Below are 20,624 nucleotides of genomic sequence, written 5' to 3'. Positions count from 1 at the left end.
TATACAATCTCTTATACATTCATCATAAGACAAAGCATGTTTCAACTATAAAATTTTGGATTAAGAGTAATACATAGATACCTGCATATCAAACTGATCTTTCTTGAGGAAGTGCTCACTGAGAACTGAAGACAAGTATTCTATTGCAGTAAATAGAGCACTGAAACAGATATAGTATTTCATACTGTATATACGTGTACACAACTTCAGATTTATATGAAAAAGAGTCACATACGGAGCTTTCTAACTCTTTTAATAATAGCCATCAGTAACAAATCCTTACTTATTGATAACCATCCTCATGACTGTCCACCCCGGGGGGAATAAGTCTTCTTTGATCAACTCTCTGAAGGTCAGTAGTACTTTACCCAGAAACTCCTAAAATGGTTTCGTTTCGCAAAGATTAACCAGTTTACTCTCAAAGGGAAATAACTCTCATACATATTTCAATGCTTTAATTTATCACTTTTTACATTATGTGTAGCATTGCTATATAAAATTGTATACACAGCTTACATTTTTTTTAATATCTATACTCAGACATTGTTTCCATCCAAAATATTTTCATATTAAAACTTTGATATCCTGGAATGTTTATTTTGCAAATCTAAGTGTGTTTACAGGACTGTCACAGTTACCTTAAGTGGGACCTGTGTTGGTTTCAGGATTACATTGTATTGTCTGTGGTCCATCAGCCTCAGCAGTTCAGCCATACAAGAGATCATTTCTCCCTAAAGAAAACAGCCATTAAAGGTTAGCTTTTCAGTACCTCTGGATATGTATGCTAAATGGTTTTAGACCAGCAGCTCAAACATTTTTTTTTTCTGATTCTGGTGAAAAAAAAGAAAACTAAAACTTGATATGTTTATTCTCTTTTATAAGATTTTACACACACTTAAAAGAATTTATCTGTTTTCATGGAGCAATGACCTTCTCCTAAGGGAGATAATTCTTATATTTATTAAATCACTGTTCCTTTCTAAAATTTTCATTTATAACAATGAATTGTTTAAGATTTTACCCCATACTGTATACTAGCTTTGCTTGAATTTTAATCAAACTGCCATCTTCCGTAACAGAAAATGGCCATCAAACAGAAAACTTGATTTTTTTGAGCACAAGTCATTCTGCCTTCAAAGCATTAGAGTGTTGTAAAGAACAAATTTGTTAGTTCAGTCATAAAGGTAATTTTATAGAAAAGATGAATGTTAAACAGTGTTGCATTAATCTTTATTGTCAGCATAGAAGTAAAAAAAACCTTGCTGTTTGGCCTTGAATACATTCTAAATGCACACACCAACTGGTACCCTACTTCATATATCTAAAATAATGGCTTTTCAAGGATATGCACTGGGGGGAAATGTCTTGAAGAACATATACACATGTACATGGTACATTTATATGATACATTTATTTTTTTTATGTACGATAATTAAGGTCTTGCATGTATCACTTGCAATTTATTTAATATTAAGTGTTGGACATTTTGTCCTTTAAGATAATGAGCAGGTTCTCTCAATCATATTCAGAGAGAAGCAAATCAGACAATGACAGAAGCATATATTAAATAACTTTTGACACATGCATCACAGAAAAGCACAGACAATAACAGATGCAAGAAAAATAATCCCTGGAAAAATCAATATATCAGACATGTGTTAAAAGATCTTAAATTTCCTAAGATAATTGTCAGAATGCTTATATTCTAAGGAAAAGCATTTACAAGACAGCATGCGGCAGCTTTGTCCTGTGGTTATCATGCGTATTTCAATGTGAAATTTACACTCAGTCCGAGGTCCTCCATGGAGAATGTGGGGGCTTTTTTCTTGAAGATTTCGCCAATTTCCAACTAGCAATGAATGAATGCATGAACATTGTAACATCTCACAAAAAAGATCGAGGGTTTAGGAAATCAAGGTGAACATTTTCATAATTTTTTCATAATTTACTCTTTAAAATGGGCATTTTAGCTACGTAGCATTTTCAATTTTATTTTGATGAATTAAAATTACATCAAATCACATAAAACCAGTTGTCCAAAATTACAAATCTGATTTAAAAATTTTTATCTCACATCATGATTTAATAAAAAAAGTATTTTTTATTTAAAAACATTTGATATTTTAATGTTTTAGTTTAATTAACGTGATAATTATGAACTTTAATTTTAAAATCATACAGTAAAACAAACTTTTAACAATTTAAGTCACGAGGAAAAGACAACAGAATTTCATTACAGAATATTGTTATTTACAGATGATTGGGACAATATTTGACTTTTAGCAGATATTAACTCTAAATATGTTGACTAGATACTGTTTTACTGTATTTTGTTGTAAAGTAAAAATAAGAATGATATTCCGAATGCCTACACTTTTGACTGGGGTACTATCAATAGTTTTCAAACTATGGGTAGGAGTTTGCATTGAGATGGAGGGCGGTCTTGGTTTGGAGGTAAAGAAGTTAATTCCCGTCAGAGTGCGGCGGCGATCACGGTCGACCTGTCGTTTGTTTCCTTTTTTCTGTACCTCCTCGTCCTCACAGTCAAAATCTTGAGTTTCTTGTTGTGGTGAAATAGCGGGCTACAACAACGTATCAATACAAAGCTCTACAGAGCAGACAATGACATGTAGGAATGACTAGAAACATAATCTTCTACATCAAAGAAATACTAGCATGTACTGAATATATGTATGTAACTGTGGACAAAAGAAAGGATACACTATCAATTTCCATTAAAACATCTCTGTATCATAATTTTCAATGTACCAGATGTTTAAAGGCTGAGATTTTTAACCGTACAGTTTTCTCAGGTAAGGGGCGGGACTTAATTTTACATGAGTGGTACCCTGAGGCATCGACAGTCATGCAGACCATGCTGAGCGCTAATCCCTATGGAAGTCCATAAGTATTACCTGTACAGCTTGTTTGGTCTACATTTCACCAGGAGATAAAATTATTAGATCTCTACATCGAGAAAAAATATCATTAGTATTAACTAATATTTGTAAAATTCCATAATTTCATGCTTATACTCAATATGAAACAAACAGAAATCCCATCGATTTTTTTCTAAAAATCTATGTACCATATGTCATTGTAACAATGAGTAGAGTTCATCGTTAAAATTAAAAACATGTACAGTTTTTAAAGTAAGATATTCATCCTTGCCTATCCTTTTCAATTTTTTAAACATAGGTAATTAAAGATTACGAAGCTCACCTTGACGAATGTTATCTTTAAGTAAGGCAAATTTCACAGCATATTCTTTTTTTAGTTAGTGTACATCCCAAGATCAATATCCACGCATGTTTGGTTTGAGTATGACTTATAGTTACTTGGAAATAGACCTGTTCAAAAAACGTTTATCCAGTTTACTAATCAAGAAAATTTTGGTCAGTTCCAACATCCAAAGTAAGTCTGGAAGTTTTCATCCTTAGATGCACCATCTATGCAAGTTTAATCATAACAGGCCATAATGTTATATAGCTACTCCAAAAAAATTATCCTGGTCACTCATCTGGAAAATGTAAGTCAGATTCAGAATTCAAAGCAAGTCTGGAAGTGACCATCCTTAGCTACATCATCCATGCTAATTTGGTTAAAATCTAGCTAAAATTCACTCATGTGGAAAATCTAGGTCTAATCCAACATCCGAGAGCAGGATGGTAAGCGTACATCCCAATATGCATCATCCATGCAAGTTTGGTCAAGGTAGGGCTTATAGTTACTTGGGAATGGACCTGCTCCAAATACTTTATCCTGGTCACTCATCTGGATAATGTAGGTCAGATCCAGCATCCATAGCAAGTGTGGTGGTGTCCATCCCTAGATGCATCATCCATGCAAGTTTGTTCAAGGTAGAGCTAATAGTTACTTGGGAATGGACCTGCTCCTAAAACACTTTAACCTGGTCACTCATCTGGAAAATGTAGGTCAGATCCAGCATCCTAAGCAAGTGTGGTAGTGTCCATCCCTAGATGCATCATCCGTGCAAGTTTGTTCAAGGTAGGGCTAATATTTACTTGGGAATGGACCTGCTCCTAAAACTTTAATCTGGTCACTCATCTGGAAAATGTAGGTCAGATCCAGCATTCGTAGCAAGTGTGGTAGTGTCCATCCCTAGATGTATCATCCATGCAAGTTTGGTCAAGGTAGGGCTTATAGTTACTTGGGAATGAACCTGCTCCAAAAACTTTAACCTGGTCACTCAATCGGAAAATGTAGGTCAGATCCAGCATCCGAAACAAGTGTGGTAGCGTCCATCCCTAGATGCATCATCCATGCATGTTTGGTCCAGATACGGCTTATAGTTACTTGGGAATGGACTTGCTCCTAAACCTTTAACCGGGACACCGATGCTAACGCCGACGCCGGGGTAAAGCATAAGCTCATCTCTAACTTCATTGAGGTGAGCTAAAAATTATTATCGTAAATATTGTAGCATTTGAGCTTCGATCACAGTTAATGTGAACACATGGAACAGTTACTTCCCGTTTGTATGAATAAAAGTTGCGTGGAAAAATTTGAGAGAACGATGCTTTCATAGAGTTAAAAATATATATATTTCACTAAAATTAGAATATAAAACAATTTAAACGAAATATATATTAATTGTTAACATATGTATTTCCTTAAAAAAATATTTTAACATCCTGGTAAGGAGGTAACAAACCACGTAGCGAGAAATGCTGGGTAAAAAAAAGAAGAAACCCTTGTTACTGAACAGTCATTTTGCTTTCAGCTTCACTATCCATTATAAGCAAAAAGTGTCGTCTTAGCAGCTTTTTTTCTTCTCTATATTTTTTTTCCGTCGTAATTTTTCGCCATGTCTCAAAAGAAATTCTTCTACAAATTAAGTGAAAACAAGATTTCAGTCACCTATGTATTAGGCCCTAATTGTACTTTGAATTGGAATTTACTTGTTGAAAAAAGTATCATACACAAGCATGATTTATTTTACTGAATCATTTTCAGATTTTTTTGATGTGTTTGTATTACAGATATAAACAAGTTAAAATTTTTTGCATTGATACAGCTTCTTTATCGTGCTGTTATATATATATATATATATGTATATGTATATATATATATATATATATATATATATATATATATATATATGTGGTAAACATCAAAAGATCGCAAGTTAATTTGAAGGTCGCCACTAGTGTCAAACAAAGTGTACAAGTTATATACAGGGACTAGTAGTTAAATGTCAATCAATTTCAATCACCCAATGATGGAGCCGACCTTAATTCACTTGATTGACGGGGTATACAGACTAGATAAATCTGAGGGCAGTCCTTATTATCTCGGGCTTTAATCCAACAATGTAATACTTGTATTAAAACGTTGCAGTGAAAAGCAATCAAGCTTGATGCAAACTATTAATAATTATTAATCCATAGAATTTTGCACGTTATTTGCTTAAGTAAGCAGGTAATTTCTCAAACATAAAAAAAAAGGCTTCAAGTGGTGAATTGCATGAAAAATTAGTCACTGCTTTCTTAAAAGAACTGTGATTAAAACTGAGGTACTATGAGCAATGATATTTCAAACCGATACCTCCCGCTCCCATCTCGAGTATAATGCCAAAGTATAATGGATAGATGGACGTAGAGACGGACAGATGGACACCCCCATCACTATTTATCACCCTAATTTCAAGGGGGTGGGGGGGGGGGAGGTGGGGTAGTGTGATGATAGAGATGTATGCGAGTAAGGTAACTAGTCTACACAATTGGCTGCCAACATTTGACTATACCCAATAAACCCAGTTGCTTTCAAGAGGAAAATTTTTAGTCTCAACATTTTAATTGCACCTTATTCTCACCTAATGCCATCAATAAGAAATTAAGAGGTTGTATAACCTCTCTTTTCCTTTCAAGTATGAAATGCTCTTTCTCTTTCTCATTGTTATGATCATTAATTTAGATCAAAGACAGAAGATACATCATTTTCTGAATGCAAGAACATGACAGACTTAAAGAAGCTGATGTCATGTCATGGACTGCTATAAGGTGGCTACATAGTAATGGTACAAAGTTTAGTTTTTTGTGAATGAAACACATGCCTGATGCTTCATAATTGACATCAGTTTTGTTCAAATAATTATCATTTCTTGAGTTTGTTTTAGGATCAAAGTACAGGTATATCATTTGACAAGAAGTCAATGTGTATCCTTTCTTATGTCACTCAGTATATAAGACTGAGATTGCAGTGACTAAGTCGCCAGGAATACATGAATGATAAACATGCCTTTTTGAACACAAAATATATGATCATATTCTTTTTAATATAAAATTTATCTTTCTAAACACAAGGTTACAGTAGGAAAATCATTTAAAATACTAAAAATTGTTGGTGTATTACTCAGACACACAACATCCAGCTATCACAAACTGTTCATTATTTATCAGAATTTATATAAAAGATGTCTCCAATTAAAATTTAGAAAAAAAAAAAAACAATTTCCTCAACATTTTTATGAACACTAGTTAAGATTCATATACCATAGTATTTAGATAGAGCAAAACATGTGTCCCATGATACCCATAAAAATTATATGACTTTTAAACAAAATATTTGTATTAGTGTAATGAAAACAGATATACACATGGATAACTAAGTAAATAAAGTGTATTATTCAGCTCTACTGTAGTGCTCCCACCCCTTATCTGATATTCAAATATCAGGATTTCTTTTCTCTTAATTTTCCTATTGAAATAATGACCAATATTACTAATCAGGGATTAGATGAGGAGGAGCACTGCATCAAACAAAAGTTAGAAACACACCCACCATTGCTAACACAACAGACAGATATAGATGTAACGTTTAATTACCGTAGCACAAAAGGAGTGGGGAACCACTTTCTCACTTAAGGTCAAGGTCGTGTCCACCATAACAGGAAACATGTATTTGGCAAACATTTCAATGTCGTCAGACATGTCCTTCTCCTGTGAGGAACAGATCAAAATATAAATATCAGTCTGGACTCAAAATTCAGTTATTGAAAAAAAGATTAAGCATAACAGTAAAACAAGAGGCCCATGGGCCACATCGCTCACCTGGGGGGGGGGGCTTGAATTTTAAACTACCTGATGATGCTTCCATGTCAATATAACAAATGGCTTTGTTGTACTTGAGAAGTTAAAAAAAAAATTTCCCATATATTCCTTTGTAAAAATTTGATCCCCCATTGTGGTTCCTCCCTATCCAACAGGTCATCATTTGAACAAACTTGAATCTACACTACCTGAGGATAATTCCATATCAATATGACTAAACATAGCTTTTCTGTTCTTGAGAAGAAATATTTTTTCTATATATTCTTATGTAAAACTTTTGATCCCCCATTTGGCCCCACCCTACACCCCAGGGGTCATAATTTGATCAAACTTGAATCTACACTATCTGAGGATGCTTCCATATAAAAGACTCATCATGGCTTTGCTGTTCTTGAGAAGAAGATTTTTAAAGATATTTCCAATATATTTTTATGTAAAACTTTGATCCTCCATTGTGGCCCCGCCCTACCCCGGGGGTCATGATTTGAACAAACTTGAATCTACACTACCTGAGGATGCTTTCATATAAATATGACTCATCATGGCTTTGCTGTTCTTGAGAAGAAGATTTTTAAAGGTTTTTCCTATATATTTCTATGTAAAACTTTGATCCTCCATTGTGGCCCCGCCCTACCCCCAGGGGTCATGATTTGAACAAACTTGAATCTACACTACCTGAGGATGCTTCCAATTAAGTATGACTCATCATGGCTTTGCTGTTCTGGAGAAGAAGATTTTTAAAGGTTTTTCCTATATATTTTTATGTAAAACTCTGATCCTCCATTGTGGCCCCGCCCTACCCCCAGGGGTCATGATTTGAACAAATTTGAATCTACACTACCAGAGGATGCTTCCATATAAATATGACTTATCATGTCTTTGCTGTTCTTGAGAAGAAGATTTTTAAAGGTTTTTTCTATATATTTCTATGTAAAACTTTGATCCTCCATTGTGACCCCGCCCTACCCCCAGGGGTCATGATTTGAACAAACTTGAATCTACACTACCTGAGGATGCTTCCAATTAAATATGACTCATCATGGCTTTGCTGTTCTTGAGAAGAAGATTTTTAAAGGTTTTTCCTATATATTTCTATGTAAAACTTTGATCCTCCATTGTGGTCCCGCACTACCCCGGGGGTCATGATTTGAACAAACCTGAATCTACACTACATGAGGATGTTCCACATGAGTTTCCTCGTTCCTGGCCCTGTGGTTCTTGAGAAGAAGATTTTTAAAAGATGCTATTAATTTTTCACTAATCCTTTATTATCTCCCCTTGAAAGAGGGTGTGGCCCTTCATCTGAACAAACTTGAATCCCCTTCACCCAAGGATTCTTTGTGGCAAGTTTGGTTGAAATTGGCCCAGTGGTTCTGGAGAAGAAGTCGATAATGTGAAAAGTTTACAGACAGACGGACAGACAGACAGACGGACTACAGACAAAATGTGATCAGAAAAGCTCACTTGAGCTTTCAGCCCAGGTGAGCTAAAAAGGGGGAGGAATGGGTAAGCAATCAGATAAATAAACTCCTTTTCTATTATTAAGAATTTCCTGAGTGAATCTGATATGCTGAGTACCTGTTTGAGTGTGAACAATTTGTCCAGTATGTCTCCGAGCGTACTCGTCACAAGCTGCAGAAACTGTTTCTGATGCAGACACTGCCGGACATGACTTAAACACAACGGCAGCATAACACTGCGAGATTCTGAAACATCACATCATACAGTAATTAGTCAATGACAATTAATTTACCGATATCTGAACAGTTAATTAGAAGTGGTTTCCTCTTTATTTACCATCATCCAGAAATAAGTCGGAGTTGACAATCTCCCTGATAAACTCCATCTTGTTCCTAGCCACGTCTTCAGAGATTTCCCGTTGGGGAGGCAGTTTAGAAATGACAGCTTTAACGTAATCAGCAAGCTGTTTCTTGGTCATGATCACGACAAAAGTTTCAAATGACTTCCGCATATTGGACAGCAAAGCCATCTTGAGAAATCAAATATTAAAGTATTAGTCTCTCTTTTTTCTCTATAATTCTTACAGCAGAAATTTCAAGTTTTTTAAAAACATCTATTTTTCCCTAAAAATACACATCATTTACAAAATTCATCTAAGAATATACATGTATCAATCTTTGTTTAACCCTTAACATTCCACGGATGATTATAATGTAATGATGTAGTAGGTAATTTTTTGGACAGACCTGTGAGATCTTGAGTTTTTGGTCCTTTGAGGCCAGGAGCCGTCCAAAGCTGTCAAACAGCTGGGAGATCTGGACTTGATAGTCATGTTCTGACTTAGAGTTACGACACATGGGGCTGCATGAGAAAAATAACATGCACTCAGTACGAATGAAATAAGATAGCGGAATTATCATCAACCACATTCAACTACATGTACCTTAAAGGTATAAAAGAAATGGTACGCTTATTGTGTCTAAAATAACAAACGGCTGTACAATAGACAATATGAGATAACATTCAGATCATGAAATGTATTTTTAGAGTATATCAGACTGAAAAACAATACAATGTTTCATGTTGGCAAATAGTTATAGACAAGACAACATATACATGTAGATAGTAAAGTTTATGACTATTGATACAGAGGTAAACTTACTTTAATGTCTCGAGTTCCCGAGATCGCACAATAAATCTCACAAGTGGGGCAAGCACCTAGGGATAAGAACAACTCAATATCAAAGTCCAAATCCATAACAATCTACCATACAACAAGAATGTGTTGATGTCCCATATGAGTAAACTTGTGAAATGTTCTCAATTCTTTACTGATCATAGGAATGATGGGAAATTTGCAAGGTTTTTTGGTTTTGGGGGTTTTTTTTGCAATGGAACAAGTTTAAAGAAGTATAAAATTTGGTAAAAAGTAATTTTAATAAACAACATGCAAAAGATCATAAATACATAAATAAACAACACTACTACGTCATGGAAAAACTAATAACACAATAAATTCACAGATAAAAGACTGCAACTCATAAATAAATCCATAGAGATAATAGAGTTAACAGTATCATGAAACTGCAATATTCTAATGAAGTAAAGTAATAATGCTGCAATACTACACATAACCACTCTGTATATAGATTAATATAAAATAAAGGCGATTACAGCAGTTGAATTCCTTAATAATCATTTCTATTTATTTTTCTACTGCTTTTGATAGTCTTATATAGTTACATTGTTTTTAAATTATCTCTCATAAATACAATAATGGTTCATACTGCCAAGAAAGAAAAAAATCTCAGTATAGTACTGCAAACTCCAATATTTAAACATCCATAATATCACACCCTGAAAAAGTCTGACAGACAGGGTATAAGCACTTAACCAAAAGAGCAACTGTTTATACATGTAAACCTGCGAAGTTGCTAACTACAATGTAAACAAGTACCTACTCTAATTATTATACAGTATAAGGCAAACATCACTGTAAAAAAACAAAGGAACAGTCAATAACATTTAAACATGACTCCTGCTCTGGTTTTCTTAGTTAAGTACAGTATGAGTGTTTCATTACATCATTTGACAAAACCAAACCATTTCAATTTACAGTACATTCGTTATGCATGAATGTGGAATCTGGGTTTTTTTTACCTTAAGTGACATGGCCACAGGGAAGGTCTCACCCTTGACTGCCCGCAGAATGCCGTCCGAAAACAAGGACATCAAATGGCTGAAATATAGACATCATCTTATCTGGTAAACAAGGTAAATAAAACTGGCCACCAAACAAACTAAGTCTACACAATCATCACACTTGGAGTTCACAAATAAAATCTGATTCTAATTTTAATCAGAGAAACAAAGATCTACTGTAAAAAGGTCACCTTTTCTTTCATCAGAGAAGTATTAGTTTTTACATGACATATATAAACTGTGGCAGTATTTGATGTTGTCATTCATGTGCTTTGATAAACCTATGGTAAATGTAAACCAAGTTGAATTCTAACTGCAAAAAGGTCAATTCAAAATTTCTTAGCTCAACCAGAAGCACAGTCACAATCAAGTTTCTTACTGATTCTGTAATTTGTCATAAAATCAAAATAAAATATATGACATTAAAAAATTTTGGGTCTATAAAACAGGGCAACCCTTAAAATTGTCTGAAGATTTTTTAAGGTGACCTTAGATAGATGTGTATAAACTTATGTATGGACTAGAGGTGAATTGAATGTCCAAAGATTTTTAAGTTGACCTTAGGTACCTGTGTGTAAACTTATGTAAGGACTAGAAGTGAATTGAATGTCCAAAGATTTTTAAGTTGACCTTAGATACCTGTATATAAACTTACGTATGGACTAGAGGTGAGGTGAATGTTTCTCTTAGATACCTGTGTTATATAAACTTACGTATGGACTAGAGGTGAGGTGAATGTTTCTCGGAGATACCTGTGTTATATAAACTTACGTATGGACTAGAGGTGAGGTGAATGTTTCTCGGAGATACCTGTGTTATATAAACTTACGTATGGACTAGAGGTGAGGTGAATGTTTCTCGGAGATACCTGTGTTATATAAACTTACGTATGGACTAGAGGTGAGGTGAATGTTTCTCAGAGATCCCTGTGTTATATAAACTTACGTATGGACTAGACTAGAGGTGACGTGAATGTTTCTCTTAGATACCTGTGTTATATAAACTTACGTATGGACTAGACTAGAGGTGACGTGAATGTTTCTCGGAGATACCTGTGTTATATAAACTTACGTATGGACTAGAGGTGAGGTGAATGTTTCTCGGAGATCCCTGTGTTATATAAACTTACGTATGGACTAGACTAGAGGTGACGTGAATGTTTCTCTTAGATACCTGTGTTATATAAACTTACGTATGGACTAGAGGTGAGGTGAATGTTTCTCGGAGATCCCTGTGTTATATAAACTTACGTATGGACTAGAGGTGACGTGAATGTTTTTCTGAGATACCTGTGTTATATAAACTTACGTATGGACTAGAGGTGAGGTGAATGTTTCTCGGAGATCCCTGTGTTATATAAACTTACGTATGGACTAGACTAGAGGTGACGTGAATGTTTCTCGGAGATACCTGTGTTATATAAACTTACGTATGGACTAGAGGTGAGGTGAATGTTTCTCGGAGATCCCTGTGTTATATAAACTTACGTATGGACTAGACTAGAGGTGAGGTGAATGTTTCTCGGAGATACCTGTGTTATATAAACTTACGTATGGACTAGAGGTGAGGTGAATGTTTCTCAGAGATCCCTGTGTTATATAAACTTACGTATGGACTAGAGGTGAGGTGAATGTTTCTCGGAGATCCCTGTGTTATATAAACTTACGTATGGACTAGACTAGAGGTGACGTGAATGTTTCTCTTAGATACCTGTGTTATATAAACTTACGTATGGACTAGAGGTGAGGTGAATGTTTCTCAGAGATCCCTGTGTTATATAAACTTACGTATGGACTAGAGGTGAGGTGAATGTTTCTCGGAGATCCCTGTGTTATATAAACTTACGTATGGACTAGAGGTGACGTGAATGTTTCTCGGAGATAGCTGTCTAACACGGGTACAAAGTTCTCAAACCTGCTGTCCAACAGCAAGTTCAGAATGAAAATCTGTTGAAAGGAAGAAGAAAATCCTTGAATTTTAAGTTTTCACAAATATACAGTCACTTGTGTCTTTATAAGATGCAATCCATAAAAATCCATATTTTTTTTTATAGCAAACTTACTAAAGCATGAAACACTTTGGTATAGTATTGGGTCTGACTGCCTGCTTGGAGCATTTCAAACAAAGCATCAAGAATGTCTGACAAAAACTGAAAAGAAAATAACACTAGATCAAATTTAAATGAATGTTCACGAATATGGTAAAAAATTTGGAGCTGTTTTTCAGTATTACAAACAAAACACAATCTCCCATCCAAATATTATTACAAGTATCACAATACTTGTTAAATAGAACTGTTGCTAAATTTCATTATACATGTACATGTTTTATTTTTGTTTGAGGACTATGCTTAAATTTCATTTCTTTGCTTACTGTACTCAAATGCATTTTCTGTAAAATTGTAAAATGTTGCATTTTCATAGATTATGTTCTAGATCAAGCAGATCTTTTTACAGGTAATGAAAGCATAAAGTCTCTACTTCATACAGTTGAACTTTGGTATCTCGAACATCGATAACTCGAATACCATGTCAAACAGATTTGGAAGTCCCAACCCCTTACTCTTTAAGTATTTTAGTCTTGATATCTCAAATCCTTGGATATCTCTCTGTTTTTTCTCGGTTTCGAGTTCGACATAATGAGGTTTGACTGTATTACTATTTGAATTTGGACACTGGAAATTGTTTGCTTAATTGGTCTATACAAAGGGTCATTTTATACAGAAAGTGACCCCAGCTCTTTAATACATCACTTCTTGAAAGTCAAAAGACTTCATGCTTCTTAAATGGCAAGAAAAAAAATTAAATGACTACTTCTGACATTACTATATATACATGTATATATACCGACACTTATTCAGCAGGTGTTAGTTTGCTTATATAATGTACAGAACAGTCCAAAATCTAAATTACCTTCATAATTTCTCCTCCTTGTAAATTCATCAATTTGTCCAGGTTTCTTTCCAAGTCACTCATACAATCTCTCCATTTCAAAACTCCAAGAAGCTCAGCTAATAAAATATAGTTAAGCCTCATTAACTCCAAAATCAATATATCAAATACCAATGAAATAAACTTAAAATTCTGTCCTTTATCAACCCTTTGTCAAGGTGTGATATCTGCTTACAGTTTGTACTTACACGTCTGTGTGAATTTTGTGGAGGTCAGTTTCGTGGAAACTTGAATGGTCTCCCTAGCGCTGCGAGTGTACGGGAGGGACTTTGTTATGAACACAGACTGGCGGGGGTCTCCAAAGTCATCCACAAGGAACGGCATTGTCTTGTATTTCTCATACTTAATCTTACTGGGGTCTTCACACTGTAACATGCAAGCCAAATAAGAAAAAAGGTCAGCTACTTTAATCTGGCTAAGCAGTAGCCACTCAAATTTCACAAAACCTGACACATTTTTGTCATGCTTCATGTTCCGATTTCAGAATTCAAATAATACTTTGAACCTTGTATATGCAGAGTGTATGATATGCATCTTTGATCACAATATCTTCGTCATCTGTCAATCTCATGAAGGCAAATCCACAAAGCTTCTTCTCTGCTTTACTGGATTTGGCTGGAATGTATAATGTAAACATTTTTACCTTTGAACAACAGACCATTACTTCTATTTGTTATAATGCTTACAGTAATAAAACTTACTTGAGCAGTGTGAGATTTCAAACAAAGCACTAGATCCTGGAAATTTTTCCATGGGTATAGAAATCTAATACACATAAAAAGAAAAAAAACCTCTCTTAGATAATTAATGGCTTTTGTGCTTGAGAGAAGAGAAATATAGAGTGATTCATTACAAACTGACTAACCCTAACAGTTTCTGCCCACTTTGGTCCATTACTGTGGTACAATACAGCCGATCGGAATGTATCTTGTAAATCTTCTCCACAACCATAACTTATACATTTCTGGAATACAATGAACACTATGTTACTGGAAATAGTACAGAATAATTATGCTTATCATTTATTTGAATGCTTACATGAAAGTTCAAGTTATGTATGAGAAATTATTTAAAACATTAACAAGTTGGATGCTTAAAATCATTTTAAAACATAATTAAATCAATATAGCTGTAAGACAAATTTAGTTTGATATGGTTTACTTGTGTTTGACTTACAGGAATGCGGCGACCTTCTCTATCCAATACAGTGATTTTGACCTCCACATTTTTCTGAGCTTTTTTACCATCCCTGTCAAAATCTCCCTCATGGAGTTCTAAATATACATCATTACGGACCTCCCCTACACAAAATAAAAAAAATCACCTGTACATTTACATTCTATTTAAATGAGGTCCTTTTTTTATATGCAATATATACATATACAAACTATGTAAGTTCATCACTTAGACTGTTCACACATACCAGGATTAATGACATCAGAGAAGTCCATTTTTTGAATCACAGCCAGCCCTTTATTGAACAACACGGGATGTTCTGTCTGACATTTCTTCAGGTCCCCTGTGATGATCTTTACAGCCAAATGAAGGCCTGAAAGCAGGGTCAGAGGTGAAAGTTCACAACTGAATTATGGCAGAAGTTCACAAATACTGCTATGGTTTATGACCAGAAACAGATGTGAAATCAACTAGCTTTCTTCACACACACTAGCAGTATTGTAATGCTATATCAGTACATCTACTCACCTAAGCTTGTTTTCTCTGGACTGGTCACACTGGCTTTAAGTTGACTGGAGCTACCAAACTGGGCAGCATTGTAACGTCTTATCAATGTTTCGTGATACTCTGAGAAAGTGCTGTCATCAGCACAGCTGCAAAAATGTTAATGTCTCAGTAACTCGAGTAACCAAGATCTCTTTTTCTTTTTTGGAGAATTTATTTCACTTCATTCTTATCATACGAAAATTTTTTTTTGAATTACACTTACCTCACAACCTTAATGTTACACTCGTATTGATCATCTACCATATCCATCTGGTCCTGGATTTCTCGTACACTGAACACTAGCAGAGGGCAAAACAGAGAGATAGGGTCAGTGAGTGTACTTCACAAAAGGATAAATACATAAACTCAGCAATTACACAATCCTTACCTCCAACCCCCCAGGGCCTTCTGTATGGTGAGGATGGGGGCTTCTTGTGTTCCTTATGGTCTTGTAACATACGACCTACAAACACAATTATACACATCACCTTACAGTATAGCAGCATTTTATCAATCAACATCAGTTTTGTTAAGGTACTTTGTTTTATAATTTGTTTTTCTTTTTACTAACCATATCTGTATATACGAACAACTAGGAATAAATTTCTGTGAAAATCTTCTTGGGACAAGTCCTGTAAATAAAAAATATGAGGCCTATGAGCCTTGACAGTTACCAGCTGGAGTATCATGTTTTCTAAAGTGGTGATCAACTCATCCCTACCTGGGAAGGCACTCTGAACTTTAGTAACATGAATTTTACAATTTGGCCAGGACTCAAAGTTTACTGTCATATTGCATGAATCTATATAGGACCTTCTAGACACTAAAGCAAAATGCTTTTTGGACTTTGAGGAAATCATATTGCATAAAGGTATGAACTTAACTTTTTCATTTTCAACAGAGAATACCTGGAATTTACCCCAAGGAAAAATGTTTAAAAGAAAAGGAAGTGCATGTATTTCCGAAAGGAAATATTTGTTGTTTAATTAAAACTGGAAAAATTTTATTTATCTTGGCCTATATAAATCTTAAGAATGCTTGAATTGATTACAAATTGAGTATTATTGTCTTATTGTCATTATAATTGACATACTGTTATCATACATACAGCTTGCTTGCTGTATTTCCAGTAGAAAATAGAATATAAAACAGATACTGAATAAATTTTTAGTACAAGACTACCTTATCCCCACACTGCAGCCTGATCCAAAAAAGAAGGGGGGGGGGGGGTCTGAATATCACAATTTTGGCAGAGGGCTATCAGCTCATTATATTCATATAATGATTGATATCCTTTACCCTGTAGAGTCAGATCACTGGGGGCAGGGAACATGAACTTTCTAATTCTTGTAAAGAGCTAGCTCTTTATTATAATCATGCGAACAGTTTGCATACTAAAATTCCATATGTGAAGGTGTTTTTTTCAATACAAGTAATAATAATATGATTATTTTAGCCCCACCCTGATGCCAAATCCAGTACCCAGCACGACACACGTAAAACAATGGATGAAAATGGATATCATCAGGTTACTTGACTGAGGTGAACTAAAAATGGGAAGACTTTTTGCTGAGTAAAGATTCAAAATCTTTCCGAATTCTAATTCAAATTTATGGTGCTATAGTACCAAGGTGTCAGAAAATATCACTATCTTACTGTGAAAAGAGCATTCAGGTTGTCTGACTTTTCCAAATCTACTGGAAATCCCGTCTTGTTCAGTTTTATTTCATATTGTTCACTGCAAGTGTAAAACAGTTGTAAATCAACTTCTGCAATGTACCTTACAAATGATGAAAGTTCAGATCTTAGTTATTACATAACTAAAATGCACAATCATATTATGTGTAAATTCTTCTATAACTCTCTAATCAAATCCATTAATTTTTAATAAATACATGTCCATGAATTCTTTTGGCTCCGATCCTTTCTTTGCATTCAATTAAATCTCATGCTGACTTAAAGACTCAGACTTTAGGCTCCTAATGGATCCATTTCTTAACAGTAACATGTAGGAACTTTTGAAAATTTTGCTTTTTGAGGAATACTAAAAATTTCACCTACAAATATAATGATACCTGATAAATTTGTCATCTTTGGCACTGAATAAAGATAAATAAACTACAGAGTCATCTCCTATATTACACTGACTGCTACGAAAATGGACCAGAAGATTGTAAATATTCCCCTCGTCTGTATAGCAGGACTGTGTTGGTAATCTAGTCCGCTTTGTCTGAAAGATTCAAGTACAAAATGAAAAGTCACCTCTTCTAACATTGAATAATTTTTTCCCTCATTACATTTTGTGTAAAAATATTTCTAATAAATAATCGTTTTTTCATAAAATCATATTTAATACATGTATGTGTTTGAGAAATGATTTTACATGTGCAATTTAAGTTTGAAAAATTGATACCATAAAAAATCACAAATTTAAGTTGATTCACTTTATTATTTCATCAAAATTTCAGGTCTTAAAAATATAATTTAAATTTTTTTTTGTTTTGAAGAATGAAAAGTTCAGAAGCTTTTTGAAAATATAATTGGTTCTAGAACTGTCTTACTGATTTTGTGCGTAATTTCTCCACGCCCTGTGAGTGGACCCTGTGTAGTTCTATCACACTACACTCATCAGGATTTATCTCTTTGCCATTTTTACGTGGAATAAGATCCATACCTAGCTGCCTGCAACACCAAACAAACATCATTCACATCTTAATATTTCTAAACTTCTTTTGGAGAGAGAGAGAAAAATAATATTGTTATTTACTCCACTTTTTATTGTGTTCTTGTAACACTAAAATCTTCTTTGTCAATAGCACACACTTGTCTTACCCATTTCCCTAGTCTACACAATTGTCTTACCCATATCCCTAGTCTACACAATTGTCTTACCCATTTCCCCAGTCTACACAATTGTCTTACCCATTTCCCCAGTCTTCACAATTGTCTTACCCATTTCCCCAATCCACACAATTCTCTAAACCATTTCCCCAGTCCACACAATTGTCTTACCCATTTCCCTGTCTTACCAAATTTCCCTAGTCTACACAATTGTCTTACCCATTTCCCCAGCCTACACAACTGTCTTACCCATTTCCCCAGTCCACCAGTGTAGCTATTTCCTCGCGGAGATTGGAAGCTTGCTCCACTGACAGAGTGTCTTTGATGAGTCGCCCCCGTAACATTGCCAGCTCAGCCATCGTCCTCTCTACATCTTCCAGCATCTGGTTCCATCCCTGTCATAAACCACAGCTATGTTAACAACAGTTTAATACTGGACCTAACTAAAAACAGATATAGAGTGAACAAACATAACAATCTAGTAATAATTCATTGTTAATGAATTCTTACAACTACTTTTTGATTGTTATGTGAGGACATATATATATATATATATATATATGAAAGTAAAAATGGCTCTTAGTTTTGAGTATTTGGGTGTTGCTTATAGTTGGCATTCCTCAAACACCACAAAGGGTCGACAAAGCATTTCAAGATGAGCTGGTGTATAAAAGTATTTGAAGGCAATGACAGCAAAGTAATCACAATTCTAATGCATATCCAGACCTGTTTACCCAAATTGTTGTCTCTCAGTATTTTTCATTAGATTTGTCAGTGAGATTTGGCATTTGCCCGTAAGATTTCACTTTTCATCGACTGTACATCTATTACTAGAAAACATCTATATTTCTGATTACCAAAACATAGTTTAATAACAAAGCAAAACATCATACACTGCTCTCTTTGAGTGATTTCTGTCACTCCGCGTTTTGACAACTTAAATGTTTGAAAATTTTCTCTTCTTTAGCGATTAAAAAGCGTCAAACTGAGACAAATAACGAAAACTAATTGCTAAAATCCATATGAACGGATTTCCATATTTTCGTTATAGCAAAACGTAAGACGTATTTTGGACTTAAAATCCAAACAAAATACGGCGAAATCGTTAGAGTAAACAGGTCTGCATATCCCTTATGAAAAAAGTGTTTTAATGCTACCTGACTGAGGTATTTGGTCTTCCAAGATTGGAACCATTCTCTCAGGCCAAAGGTCAACTCTCTGACCATGTGATCTTCTTTTGGAATGACTGTCTGATATCGTCTGTGATACAAAAATAATAGTTGTACTTCGATTTACTTGTGTGAAAATACAGATTTTTGTGTTTGAAATAATAATAATCCTTTTAGATCATCAAGATTTGTATCAGCAAACCTGAGTGATCACACTTATCAATATATCAACCACAAACATCAATATATTTAAGAACAACATAACTTTAGTTTTATTTAATTTTTAAGTAAGCCTGAATTATAGATCACTCTTTAAGTATATAATAGTTTTTTTTCTTACCCCTTTCCCTCTGTAATGCAGTCCTTGATATGAATAAAACTCTTTGGAAATATTCCCTGCAAAGAAATGTTGATAATTCATAAAAATGCCCCAAGAGCCAAGCAATGTTTTTTTTAAACATGTTTGGATACATAAATTGGGCAATATCCAATTTTGGTGTTAAATATATACATATGATTCATATTTTTTTCATTTTTTATTAAGATTCACCACATACCCATCCTGTTTTTCTGTTTGTGGACTTTCCATAAAACCAGCCTATCAAAGAAAAATCCAATTCGTCCATTAATGTACCCGGTAAATACATTCTTGCTTTCTGTCAAGTTAATCAATATTGGACATGCACTTTTAAATACTGATTACAAGTACAATAGATTTCATCTGAAACCTCTACTATAAAAGTCACATTCTCTGTCTACAGTTGTATATTTCTCCATTTCCCCCCAGAACTCTTGTACCTACATCACTAGATTCTCCCCATTCATAGGCACTAAGCATCCATATACATGCATTGGGTCCAACACTGAAATCTCTCACAATGATACCTCGGTTTCCTCTTCCTCACCACAGGGTCATGTAAGTGTGGTTCTACTCTTCTCAAATTTATATCTGAGGATCTAGTTTGTGGTCCGTATTTCTTTTTTTTACTCACCATTGGATCCCCCATATTCCTCCAGAATATGTACAGTTTCTCCGACAGTCAGGCTCAAACTCTTCTGTACTTTACTTTTAAAACTACAGATGGCTGAAAATATTATTGATGAATTGAAAAGAATGCAACCAAAATTTATCACAAATGTATATATTTAACCATTCTTCTTTGAAAGAATCTACAAAAAGATCTATTTGGTAAGAAATTAAATAA

General features: G+C 34.4%; 1 protein-coding gene across 4 annotated transcripts in view; it reads right to left on the bottom strand.

Moving 5' to 3' along the window:
- The window catches only part of LOC133195777 (dedicator of cytokinesis protein 3-like), a 63,442-nt gene that overhangs the window by 24,748 nt on the left and 18,070 nt on the right, over positions 1-20,624 (bottom strand). For 3 of the 4 annotated variants that reach the window (XM_061331712.1, XM_061331713.1, XM_061331715.1), the window contains exons 2-33: positions 20,412-20,504; positions 19,977-20,017; positions 19,760-19,815; positions 19,408-19,510; positions 18,500-18,645; positions 17,971-18,091; positions 17,485-17,639; positions 17,066-17,147; positions 15,981-16,041; positions 15,798-15,872; positions 15,633-15,708; positions 15,392-15,516; positions 15,111-15,236; positions 14,864-14,988; positions 14,553-14,651; positions 14,389-14,452; positions 14,193-14,302; positions 13,876-14,053; positions 13,649-13,746; positions 12,799-12,885; positions 12,582-12,682; positions 10,695-10,773; positions 9,697-9,752; positions 9,281-9,395; positions 8,871-9,063; positions 8,652-8,779; positions 6,849-6,962; positions 2,373-2,582; positions 1,784-1,849; positions 639-731; positions 284-378; positions 82-160 (exon numbers count right to left, since the gene is read on the bottom strand). In XM_061331712.1, the coding sequence (XP_061187696.1) occupies positions 82-160; positions 284-378; positions 639-731; positions 1,784-1,849; positions 2,373-2,582; positions 6,849-6,962; positions 8,652-8,779; positions 8,871-9,063; positions 9,281-9,395; positions 9,697-9,752; positions 10,695-10,773; positions 12,582-12,682; positions 12,799-12,885; positions 13,649-13,746; positions 13,876-14,053; positions 14,193-14,302; positions 14,389-14,452; positions 14,553-14,651; positions 14,864-14,988; positions 15,111-15,236; positions 15,392-15,516; positions 15,633-15,708; positions 15,798-15,872; positions 15,981-16,041; positions 17,066-17,147; positions 17,485-17,639; positions 17,971-18,091; positions 18,500-18,645; positions 19,408-19,510; positions 19,760-19,815; positions 19,977-20,017; positions 20,412-20,504 (3,350 nt within the window). The remainder of the gene's footprint in view (positions 1-81; positions 161-283; positions 379-638; positions 732-1,783; positions 1,850-2,372; positions 2,583-6,848; positions 6,963-8,651; positions 8,780-8,870; positions 9,064-9,280; positions 9,396-9,696; positions 9,753-10,694; positions 10,774-12,581; positions 12,683-12,798; positions 12,886-13,648; positions 13,747-13,875; positions 14,054-14,192; positions 14,303-14,388; positions 14,453-14,552; positions 14,652-14,863; positions 14,989-15,110; positions 15,237-15,391; positions 15,517-15,632; positions 15,709-15,797; positions 15,873-15,980; positions 16,042-17,065; positions 17,148-17,484; positions 17,640-17,970; positions 18,092-18,499; positions 18,646-19,407; positions 19,511-19,759; positions 19,816-19,976; positions 20,018-20,411; positions 20,505-20,624) is intronic. The other variant, XM_061331714.1, reaches the window with a different exon arrangement.

The sequence above is a fragment of the Saccostrea echinata genome, unplaced genomic scaffold, assembly GCF_033153115.1.
Source record: "Saccostrea echinata isolate AGI-Se365-2 ecotype Australia unplaced genomic scaffold, CSIRO_AGI_Sech_v1 ptg000029l, whole genome shotgun sequence".
Classification (NCBI taxonomy): Eukaryota; Metazoa; Mollusca; class Bivalvia; order Ostreida; family Ostreidae; genus Saccostrea; species Saccostrea echinata.
Note: the sequence above shows the minus strand (reverse complement) of the source record. Positions and strands in the feature narration are given on the sequence as shown.